General features: G+C 35.8%; 2 protein-coding genes across 2 annotated transcripts; one reads left to right on the top strand and one right to left on the bottom strand.

The window, feature by feature from the left end:
- Window positions 1-4,337: 4,337 nt before the first annotated feature.
- LOC141663787 (ankyrin repeat-containing protein BDA1-like) lies at window positions 4,338-6,224 on the bottom strand. The gene is made up of 2 exons (XM_074469609.1): window positions 5,182-6,224; window positions 4,338-5,091 (listed from the first exon to the last, which is right to left on the bottom strand). Exons 1-2 carry the CDS (start codon window positions 5,746-5,748, stop codon window positions 4,393-4,395), a joined length of 1,266 nt encoding a protein of 421 aa, XP_074325710.1. The 5' UTR covers window positions 5,749-6,224; the 3' UTR covers window positions 4,338-4,392.
- Window positions 6,101-6,964, top strand: LOC141665966 (V-type proton ATPase 16 kDa proteolipid subunit-like). The gene is made up of 2 exons (XM_074471955.1): window positions 6,101-6,402; window positions 6,784-6,964. Exons 1-2 carry the CDS (start codon window positions 6,101-6,103, stop codon window positions 6,962-6,964), a joined length of 483 nt encoding a protein of 160 aa, XP_074328056.1.
- Window positions 6,965-12,888: the final 5,924 nt, after the last annotated feature.

The raw sequence follows: 12,888 nt of genomic DNA on the forward strand, positions 1-12,888 counted from the left end.
CCTTAGTTGCTGAAGGGCCTGCTGGTTTTTTGTCATTCTTTATCTTTTGTAGTGCTTCTGCCAGAGCTCCAGGTGTGATTACACTTCTACCATGAGATAAAAAAGGTGCAGATTTGAGTTCTGTTTTTCCAACAATTGTTTTGTATTGCTTCACTGGTGGTACCTGTTTCCCAAATTTCATTGGACCAGTGTATGAGTTATGCTCAACTGGTGTGTTAACCTTTGTAGATGGATCCTCATCAAGACAAACTGGAGTGTCTTCTGTGTTTTTGAACCTCCCAAAGGTTGTTTTGATGTACAACCTATTACTCCTTCTTGGTGCCAAATCTGTAGCAACAGCAGCTGGGGTCTTTCTTTTAAGATTACTTCCTCCAATGTTCACCTCTCAACAGGTTACCTCCCTTGATCAATCTTGTCTTGCATTTATTTTTTAATCTTCTTTCTGGTGGCCTCTTCTTCACTCTCAAGCATTATCTCCTTACCCTTGTCTGTTACATTCTTCACAGTTACATCCATGACCTTTTCAGTGCCACCCTTCTGCTTTTCTTTCAGTTTTTGAATTTTCCTAGCAGCAACCATGATAGGGGAGTCAGTAGTAGTTGTTAGTCCCAACCTTCTGACTTTCAATTTTTGAATCCTTCTTGCAGCAACAGCTATAGGTGCATCATCCTCATCATCTACAGTTTGGCTTAGTTGTGTCATTGGTGGCCCTTCATCAGGAAAATCCAAGAGCATCTCATTGTGCTCATCAAGTCCTCTGCCTTCAATTTGATTGTAGGTTTCTTGAATTTCTTCTTCATCAGTTGGATTTACATCAACCAAGGGGTTAGGTTCAATTGGAGCTTCAGTTTGAGGATGTAGTTTGGGACATGTCCTCCTGTTATGTCCCACTTGGTGACACTCACCACACCTACAAGTGTTCAAATAGAAATTAGTAAACATAATGTGCAAACACATTAGAACTTCAGTTTTGCAAGAGTTTTTCATTCATTACCTCACACTTGCTTGAGTAGTCCTGCTCAAAATTCTAACTCCATTATGTTCTTTCTCAATGAGATCTGGCATCTCAGGCCTTCTCTTCTTTGTTGGCCTTCCTGGTTGTTTCTCCACTGTGGGGGGTCTCATAAAAATATTGTGTTTTTCCCAGGAACTGTGTCCATTCATAGGGAAAATAATTCCAGAATATGTTTTTTCATACCTCTCCACTGAATAAACTGGATCCACATAATCCTCCACATTTTTCCCCAACCTATTTATGCAACTTATGGCATGGTGACATGGTATGCCACTGAGGTCCCACCTCCTGCATCCACATGTTCTGTCACCAATGTGGACTGCATACTTAGATCCATTTACAGTTGTGACCTCAAATTCATTATATCCTGCATAAGTGGAGTAGCAACCTCCACTCCATTTCTTGTATTTATCAAGAAGCTTCAATGTCTTAGGTGTTAGTTTATTTGGACCCCAACCTTCTATTTCATCCCTCTTGTTTTGCAACCTCCTCATGAGATACTCCCTTATCATCTCTAGCATGACTAAAACACCCTGCTCTCTAGCCCTAAGTATGCACCTATTAAAACTTTCACACATGTTATTGAATAGAATGTCACACTTGCTGTCAGTCCTGAAATGAGCTCTACTCCAGTGATGGAAAGGGACTTCTGTCAACCACTTCCAAGCACCCTCACTCTCCTCTTTCATGTAGTTCATGTTGGTTTCAAATGCTTCCACATTTGAAGCCCTAGCACAACTCCACAATCTATCTTTCAAGGCTCTGCCTCCAAACTTACCCTTGAAGTTGTTATGCATATGCCTAACACAATACCTATGCTCAGCCAAGGGTAACATTTCATCTACTACATTCAACAGTCCAATCTGTCTATCACTAATAAATGTCCAACCCTCCCCAGAACCTATGTTTAAATCTGTAGCAACTAAGGCCAAGAACCAACTCCAAGAATCAAGTCTCTCAGCTTCAACCAAGACATATGCTAGAGGGTACATACAATTATTACCATCTACTCCTACAACACATAGCAACTGACCTTTGTATGCTGACTTTAAATGGCAGCCATCAAATCCAAGAACCTTCCTGCAACCAAGCTTAAATCCAAGTTTCAACCCACCTAAGCAAATATACATCCTTCTGAAGGTCCCGTCATTAACTGCAGAAATGGAATCAATACATAGATCTTGTATTAATTGACACTTAATCTAACAAAAAAAATTAATAATTAAACAAATGAAGAAGTAGTACCTGGGTCTAAATCAATCTCAACTGTGGAGTTGGGATTTCTCTTGAGTAACTCAGATTTATAATCCCACAGTTTCTCAAACTGTTCCTCAAGGGTGCCATTAATGATCCTCATGCACTTTCTCCTAGCTTTTCTCAAAATGTGGTCCTTGAACTCAATTTGCAAATCTTTCAAGACAGTCTTGCCAAAGGCCTTAATTGGCCAGTTGGGATTTATTCTGAACTCAGGAAGGTATTTTTTAGCTAAATACCCATAATTTATTAGGGGCAACCCAACTTGCTCTCTGGCACATGTATGGTCTGCAAAGGACAGGGGATTGAATAAACTAATAAACACAGAAAATAGTGTATTAAAAAGGTGCATTGTAACAGTTAAAAATTGTACCTGGTCTCACTTTTTTATTTGCATGCTTTTATCAAAGTTGAGTGAAGCAACTAATATCCAAGGACATGGTGCTTTGCACACAGCCCTTACCCTCCTTCTATCACTTTTCACAAACTTGATCATCCTACCCTCACTAGCAGAATGCTTCATAATTACCTCTTTGGCTTCTGTGTGATTTTTGAATATCAAACCAACTCTCATCCGTCTCTTTGTACACTGGAAAAACTTTCCTTCTTCTCTGAGTTTGATTGTCTTCATCACTGTCATTGCCTTGCAAGCTCTGAAGATCATCACTGTCTCCCTCACTTTCAGACTCCCTCTCCACCACTATTTCCTTACTAAGGCCAAGTCCCTGCCTAAGTCTACCTACCCACTCCACTTCTTCATCAATATTGTTAGTAAACAGCATGTTATCATCTGTCATGGAGTAATCACTATCCACAAAGTCATAATCATCAATTTCATCACTCCAATCTCCTACATCATTGCTAGCATCTCCTTCACTCTCATTAACATTTTCATCTTCAATTCCTACTAATTCATCTTCATTGGAATGATGAACATAAACATCTATTTTGTTATCATTATCTAAGGCATATGATCTCATACAATTCACATCACGCTGATTTTGTATTAACACTAACCCAACTTCCAAATCTCTCCTAGGCAGCCTATAATACAGAGAACTATGCCCACCATAACCTAATGCCATAGTCCACCCTCTAAGATTATCCAAAGTAAGTTCATTAAGGTCCCGGAAATGATAAACGGTAACTTTTCCCCCCACATATTCAGTCCTGGAAAATCTCTTTAACTTTCCCCCATGAAACAAAGACATACTTATAACATCCTCACCTTCAATACAGAAAAAAATGTTATACCTCACATTTTAAACAAATCAATACATGCATCCCATTTTAAACAAACAACAACTGGGTTATCAAAATTCAAGCTTAAACGCACATCGATACATTAATAATCAAAGTTTAAAGCTTAACCATTAATAATCGATACAGTAATTGATACACTAATTGATACATAAAGAAACAGATCACAAATAACCAATACATACAATTAAAACCCAATATAAGGGAAAGAGAAGTACCTTCAGAGCTCTCATCACTACCCGCCATTGAATTCCACGACTGAGAGTTCCTAATCGCCGGTGATTTCCAAGAACAGCTCTCAAATTTCTCAATTTTGTATTAAGGACAATGTTTAGGGTTGAAAGAGTATATCAAACATCAAATGTCACAGGTTTGATGTGAAAAGACAGCTTTGCCCATCCGATTTGTAACGTTTCTCCTATAATATCGGGTTAGGGGCTAAAAGGTATGTAAGTACATACCTTGGGGTTTTATGGGTACGCCCACATGATTCGGGGGCTGATAGGACAAACACATAAACTTCAGGGACCAAAAGGTTAATAAGCCTAATTTTAATTATACCGTATTTTTGTAAATATTTTTAGAAATTTATTAAAATCTATTTTTTTAAAATTAGTATTTTTCATAATTTCTAAATTTTAATTGAATTTGGGTGTATAATAGTAGTAGTATGAATTGTCACACAATTTGATAAGCTGCCATAGTGACTTCTATTAAAAAAAATCTGTAAAGTCTGAGCTACATCATGTAAAAGTAAAACTGAAATAAAAGTGAAAACACCTGCGAATAACGTTAAGATAAAGGAGACTTATTTCTTGAGATTGAGGTTGACAAAATGGAGACTTAAATCTTAACAAAAATCTTTAAACATATTTATGGCCTTTCTTTTCTAATTCCTTGCCAAAACTTGTACTGTGCTTGAGTAACAAGTGTCTTTCCCTCCTGCCATCCCTATCCAGCCTGCCAAATCTTACTAATTGCCAAACAAACAGGAGAAGTGAAAACATAAAGAGTCCCCTCTGTAGATAAGAGAGACATAATCCAACAAAGTAGCATATGATAATGGGAATAATAAGTTGTAGCACATAAGATATGCCAGGAGGCAGTAGTATATAAATCAAGGACATGGCCGCAACGAAAGCTATTGTGTTGAAAAACTGGAAGATGAAAAAAAAGTATTGTGCTGCAAAACTTATGAAATGAAAATCAAAAATTGTTGGAAGGGAAAGCATAGCTTCATATGTTGTTGTTGCAATAAGCACAGCAACTACCAGCACACCGTTTTTATCTACCAAAGATATATGTCGATGGTTTGATAATATCCACCTTTTGTACCATGGATATCCTTTTTTCAAGGACCTCACAAGTGATGAATTATTGTTTGTATCACAGTAAAGTGTTACATTGTAATGAGATTTTTTACTAACCACCCAATGCATGATTTTTAATTTCTTATCAATCTGTAGCATGTCTGGGTTTTGAGCTTGGATAATGTCTAGAGCACTCTGCCCACTCCAATTTCTAGCGTATATGTCCATCTTTGAAATTAACATCCTTACCATCTGTATCAATGTATATCATTAATCTCTATGCAAAATTGCTTGCATGAATATTTCTGATTAAATAAAGCTACCACGAGATGAATTACTTACTTCGACGTAGTTTTTGGATGCTGCTATATGCAGAATAGAATTTCTTTCACGATCTGTCCACCCCAATATAAATTCAGCATCTAACAATTTTAACCATTCCAACATAACCTTAACAGTGTCTATTTGATTATGCAGAACAGCAATATGTAGGGCACTCTCTTTTCTGGCATTAACATCAAGAATTGATTCAGGACAAGCCAGCAAAAATTCAACCACAAGATCAACGTTTCCTTTCTCAGCCGCACAATGCAAGGGAGTGTTGGAATCTGTCCCTTGCACGCGTACTAGTTCTCGGTCAAGATCTATCATACAAATCACTAGAGCGTCATGATCACATTGCGCTGCCAGGTGTATAGGGGTAAATCCATCTGGATTCAGCTTTCGCGCAAAAGTTGGTTTAAGTCTCATCATTTCAATTGCGAACAGCATGTTTCCGGCCATTGCAGCTTTATGCAAAGGGGTGTTGATGAAAGGTACTTCATCAATACGCTCTAGAATGAATGGATCTTTTCGAATCAATTGATATAGTTTTTGGACATTGCCCGTCTCAGCAACATCATCCAGCATTATAGTACTTGTATTCAATGAAAAATTATAATATTTGCAGATAAATTTAATTTACATGCAATGTGAGCAGTGTGAGTGTGAAGGAAGAAAGAAGGTTTGCAGATATTTATGTATCAGATTACATGTCCTGAGAATAAATTTTTCTGCAGCATAGAAGGATGAGGCGGCAACAAATTGCTTATTGAAATCTCAGACATGTACACAACCTTGCACATAGTAAATGCCAAACAATATGCAACCAGGGAGGCAACAATATGGCATATATAGTCGGCAATGGAGGATCCAAAATTAAATATATTATATATCCTGGTTTAACATTAATTTATAACAAAATATTTTCCAAGAAATTGTGATGAGACCGGAGTTGGTTATGAAGTTAATTGTGTCGGTGGTTATGGCTGGTGTAGGAGTGGGGTCAATGGGAGTGATGAGGCCGGAGTTGGTGATGAAGTCAATTGTGCCGGTGGTTATGGCTGGTGTGCTGCGTATCTATGGTTTGATTATTGCTGTTATTATTAGTACAGGAATTAATCCCAAGGCGAAGTCGTACTATCTTTTTGATGGATATGCGCATCTCTCCTCTGGGCTTGCTTGTGGTCTTGCTGGACTTTCTGCTGGTATGGCAATCGGAATTGTTGGTGATGCTGGTGTTAGGTACTGTAATTTTTCTTTTGATTTCAAAGTGAATAAATTATCCTTAGTGATGTGTACGTACATCTAATTCTTTGTGGATATTAATGGGAATGAGTAGCAGCAGCTCGCCGCAAAGAGTAAGGATAGTTAATTAGAAAAATGGTGAATAAATTTGTTACTAGTATCAAAGTAAGCTTATGTGCATACTACGCGTTGTACAAACTTGTAGCAGTCACAAAAGGATATTAATTGCACTTATTGTTTAACATGAGACAGGGATAGCCGGTGTGGCGAGTAGAAGAAAAACCTGATTTAGTAATTAGTATGGTATTCAGGGGAAGGGAAGACGGTTTCTGGTTTGCTTTGATTGATTTGTGCTCAAAAGTTTATTGTGCCTTGCAGGGCTAATGCACAGCAGCCGAAGCTTTTTGTTGGAATGATCCTTATTCTCACTTTCGCTGAAGCTCTAGCCTTGTATGGTCTCATTGTTGGCATCAGTGGCGGACGCAGAAACTTTTTTCTGGGGGGTCCTAATTTATACTACTATATCAAAACTAAAATTCAGATTTCAATTCAGCTTTAAAACTATAATTAAAATGCTTTGTACTTACATAAAAGAGAGGCTAACAGAGGCACTATTCAATCTTTGCATAAACGCGGTAAATCTGCCCTTCGTGACTTCATATTCTGGAAATGCTGGATGATTTCCAACCACTCTCTATTATTATACCACTCAATTTGAAAACATCTATCCTTGTCCCCGCATAAAGTTTTCGGAAAGGTATGAGTAATTGGCTGACAAGGACCTATTAACACATATTTTCGCCTCACATCATCCCGTATTCTTGGATCGTAGGAATTGATGGGCTTGCGCAATGCTGGATCACCTATAATATCATCAGAAGGAACATTAATTTCCGTACGCGGTCTTTTGCTGCTCGATTCGCCAATATTTACATTACGCGGCTCACTACCGGAGGCATTCCCTGTATCTCGAATTATATATTTATCCATATGATATGGCAGAAGTCACAGAACAATCTACACAAAGTCCTTTTCTGCAACAAAAGTGTACAATTTTAATTTGCAAATAAACTAATCTAGTAAACTAACTTTTGATTATATTCAGGCAACAAGTTTTATGTATTTTACATTACAAATCAATTCTTTTTATCCTAAAACCAACTATGAACACTAAGAATCAAGATTAAAGACCTTTAAAATAAGAATAAGAATTTGTAGTTTCTGATTCAAAAATAAAATAAAATTAAAATTAGGTATTTAGAAATTAGGGGTTTTACCTTATATTAGTGGACAGAGCCAGAGGACTAATAATGGCAGCTTTGAATCTTGATTGTCGAAAAATTAAGATAGATCACCACCGGGTCCAGGAGGCAGAAGAAAGAATTTACAATCGCGTTAGTGTATTTGTAGTCTGTAGATGAAGAAGAACACAGGAGATTGAGGAGAATGATATTGAATGTGTTTTCTCCTCTGATATATGCAGCAAACGACGTAGTATTATATTATATATATATATATATTTTATTAAAAACTCAAAACGACGTCGTTTTGCAATCAAAAATAGTCCCCAACTCGGGGGGGGCCAGGGACCCCCCTGGACCCCCCCCAGATCCGCCTCTGGTTGGCATCATTTTGTCTTCAAGAGCTGGCCAATCCAGAGCCGACTAAGTTCAAAGCCTTATCTTTCTGCATACATAATTTTGAGTATTATTGTTTGTTCTTATCGAAGGAGAACTTGGAGGTCTGTCTTTTTATGTGCCAGAGTCCTGCTTCATTGGGAAGTTCATTGTTTTGTAAAAGTATTATGAAGTATTCTTAATTGTGGTTGTAATAGTACGGAGTACTTCCCGTGCACAATAAATAAGCCCTGCTACAAGTCTATTCGATAGCTTCTGTGTAGACAAGTTATGGACGAAATCTGAGTAGAAGGATTTGTTGAATATAAGATCGTAGTTCATTATAGTTCCATAAGGATATGGTCAGACATAACTAAAGCAAGATTACTCATTCTGGTTAAATTTCTTTATGGCTTGTGTAGCTCACTTGGATGTATCACCATTTTCAATATTACCAATTACCTTAATGTCCGCAAATGATGGTTCATATGGAGGATGCTGCTGATGTGGTGAACCTGAATTTGCCATTACAACAAGTGTCCCAAAAGGAGTTGTTTAAGGGATAATATACAATGGCCAGGTGATGTCCCTCTGGAGGATATATATTAGTACTCACTGTGCTTATCTTAGGAGCAATCTGCAGTGGTGCTCCTGATAGTAATGTCAGGTTTAAGGTCTGTTGCCAATTAGGCATCTGGTACTCTGTTGTTTAAGTGTTTCATTGGTCTGTATCTTTGCTGCAGTAGTGTAGGTATTATAGTTGCATGGTTTGCCTTGCAGGCTATCTGCAGTGTTGCATGAGTCTTTGTATGCTCGCCAGCATAGCCTCAGCTAGAAACTCCAGCTAATCTACGTTTGTTATATGTATCAACATAGAGCCGTTCGCGAACCGAGCCGTTCGCAAACAAGCTCGAGCTCGACTCGTTAAGAACTCGGTTCGTTAAGGGCTCGAGCTTGAACTCGAACACAAAAATGTGTTCGTTAAGAAAACGAGCTCGAGCCGAGCTTTTGGCATGTTCGGCTCGAGCTCGGTTCGGCTCGAGCTCGGCTCGAAAAAAATTAAAAAAAAAATTATTTTTTATATATTTAATTATTATGATTTTTATTCATATTTTTTATAAATATTTTTAAATTATTGCATTATACGAATGTCAAAATATATATTTCAGTAATTTGAAAAAATTCAGATATTAAAAATTAATTTTTTAATTTGATATTTTAATAATTAACAAGTGATTTGACTACTACTTGTAACTAGTATTTATTTCCTGATTGGTGTTTCGATTTTTTAAAATTATTTATAAATTATCCAACCGTACGGATGTCAAGATCTATATATTTAAGTGATATAATAAATAATTTAGAAAAAATAAATATATTTGATTTGCTATTTTAACAGTTAACTAATAGTTTGACTAGTACTTCTCCCATATTAATGTTTCGATTTTTTAAAAAATATTTATGAATGATCCAACCGTACGGATGTTAATATCTATATATTTTAGTAATATGACAATTTTTTTAGAAAAAAATAAATGTATTTGATTTGTTATTTTAACAGTCAACAGGTGTTTTGACCTTTACTTGTAACTAGTGTTTAGTCTCATATTAATGTTTCAATTTTTAAAAAATATTTATGAATGATCCAACCGTATGTTAATATCTATATATTTTAGTGACATGATAAAAATTTTAGAAAAAAATTAATTTATTTTGTTTGTTATTTTGACAATCAACCAATTGTTTGAACAGTACTTAGAACTAGTGTTTAGTCTCTTATTAATGTTTCAATTTTTTTAAAAATATTTATGAATGATCCAACCGTACGGATGTTAATATCTATATATTTTAGTGACATGATAAAAATTTTAGAAAAAAATTAATTTATTTTGTTTGTTATTTTGACAATCAACCAATTGTTTGAACAATACTTAGAACTAGTGTTTAGTCTCATATTAATGTTTTAATTTTTTTAAAAATATTTATGAATGATCCAACTGTACGGATGTTAATATCTATATATTTTAGTGACATGATAAAAATTTTAGAAAAAAATAAATTTATTTTGTTTGTTATTTTGACAATCAACCACTTGTTTGAACAATACTTATAACTAGTGTTTAGTGTCGTATTCATGTTTTATTTTTTTTAAAAATATTTATAGATGATCCAACCGTACGGATGTTAAGATCTATATATTTTAGTGATATGACAAAAAATTTAGAAAAAAATAAATGTATTTGATTTGTTATTTTAACAGTCAACCGGTATTTTGACTTGTACTTGTAATTAGTGTTTAGTATCGTATTAATGTTTCGATTTTTTTAAAAATATTTATGAATGATCCAACCGTACGGATGTCAAGATCAATATATTTTAGTGATATGACAAAATTTTTAGAAAAAAATAAAATTATTTGGTTTGTTATTTTAACAGTCAACCGGTGTTTTGACCAGAATTTTTTAATTCAGCTCGGCTCGGCTCGGCTCGTTTTGATGGACAAAGCTCGTGTTCGGCTCGGTTCGACTCGACTCGATTTTGTTCAATAAAAGCTCGTGTTTGGCTCGTTCGTTAACGAGCTCGAGCTCAAACACAGGTTTTTGTTCGTTAAGAAAGCTCGGCTCGGCTCGGTTCGTCAGAAAAAAAATTAAAACTCGGTTCGATTCGATCAAAATTCGGCTGAACTCGGTTCGTGAACAACCCTATATCAACAAAACTAGACCAAATGTTATGACATTTATGTTTTTGAGTTTAAACTAATTTCGATAAGTAGCTTAGTTGTATTTCATTTTCTGAGGCTAATATTACATTAATTTATGAATGAAACCTAAGTCAATAATAGGTTAAATAATCAATCAATGATAAAAAATGAAAATCAAATAAGAGAAGAGATTAACTAAATGAATTTTTAAAAGTAGGATAAGTGAGATTAGACAATGAATGAACAAAAAATGAAACAAAATAAGTATGACGTATTTTGCATGTTAGTGTTTACATAATTTTAACATTTAAGAGCACTGATCGATGTCCAATATACGTTGACCTGTGGGTACTACTGATATTGATACCCTTTAATCTCTAGTTCCTTACTATATCTTGCACCATGCTTCAATAAAAAGTGCCTCTCCCTCTTGCCATTTCTGTCCAATCTGCCGTATCTCAATAATTGCCATAGAAATAAAAGAAGTGAAAGCATAGATAGCCCCGTTTCCAGATCAGAGAGACAGATCCCAACAAAGTAGCATACAATAATAGGAATAATCAATTGCAGGAGATATGAAATGCCTGGAGGTAGTAACATATAAATCAGGGACATAGCCGCAACAAAAGCTGCTGTATTGCAATATTGAAAGATTAAAAAAGGATAATAAATTGAGCCAAAAGATATAAATCTGATATCGAAATTTGTTGGAAGCCAATGCACGGCTTGATATGAAGCAGTTGCTATAAGAACAGCAACTACCTGTATACCATCTTTATTTACGAGGGATATATACCGATGGTTAGTTAGTATCCATCTTTTGTACCATGGAAATCCACTTTTCAATGACTTTTTTAATGATGAAGTGTCGGTAGTGTCATAGTAAAGTGTTGAGTTGTTGTACGATTTTATCTTCATCCACCATTGCAATATTTTCATTTTCTTATCAATTTGGAACATGCTTATGGTTTGAGCTTGGATAATGTCTAAAGCTCTTTCGCCTCTTGAATTCCTTGCGTATATATTCATCTTTGGAATCAACATCTTCACCATCTGTTCACGTACAAATTACATAATTAGTATATAGTCAGATTGCTCGCTTGCTCGTAAAACACCCACCAAAATTAATAAACCCATGCATGTGCAACATTCCTAAATACAATTTCCACGAGTTACCTACTTACTTGAACGTAGTTTTTGGAGGCTGCTACATGCAGGATAGAATTTCTTTCACGATCAGTCCACCCCAATATAAATTCAGAATTAAGCAATTTTAACCATTCCAACATAACCTTAACAGTGTCAAGTTGATTGTGCAGAACAGCAATATGCAGCGCACTCTCTTTTCTGGCATTCACATCAAGAATTGATTCAGGGCAAGCCAGCAAAAATTGAACCACAAGATCAACGTTTCCTTTCTCAGCCGCACAATGCAAGGGAGTGTTGGAATCTGTCCCTTGCACGCGTACTAGTTCTCGGTCAAGATCTATCATACAAATCACTAGAGCGTCATGATCACATTGCACTGCCAGTTGTATAGGGGTAAATCCATCTGGATTCAGCTTTCGCGCAAAAGTTGGTCTAAGCCTCATCATTTCAATTGCGAACAGAATGTTTCCAGCAATTGCAGCTTTATGCAACGGAGTGTCCACGAAAGGTATTTTATCAATACGCTCCAGGATAGATGGATCTCTTTGAATCAGTTGATTTAGTTTTTGGATATTGCCGGTCTCACCAATTTCATCCAGCTTCATAGTAAATTCAAAGATAAGTAATATGTTAATTTACAAATCAATATTGTAACCTATTATGTAAGGTAAGCAGTGCAACTGCAAGTGATGCAAGAGAAAATGTATGCTGATATTTAAAATTTAGATGTCCTCTAGGAATAAATTTATTTTGCCAGTATAGTAGGGTCACCCTCCTAGGGTGAGGCGGCAGCAAATCATGTACTATTCTCTTCTCTCGTGGGATTCATCGAAATTTCAGTCATGTACCCAAACTTCCACATAATAATATTGCCGAACATAATGCCAGGTAGATAGTGGTAACGGCCGAGGCCACCATACGGAGAGAAAAATGGACGGCAACAAGGGATTTATCAATTTTTACCCATTAATATTTAAATATTTTTTAAATTTTATTTAAATAATTGTGTAATACTTT

The sequence above is a fragment of the Apium graveolens genome, chromosome 6 (assembly GCF_009905375.1).
Source record: "Apium graveolens cultivar Ventura chromosome 6, ASM990537v1, whole genome shotgun sequence".
NCBI classification, from domain to species: Eukaryota; Viridiplantae; Streptophyta; class Magnoliopsida; order Apiales; family Apiaceae; genus Apium; species Apium graveolens.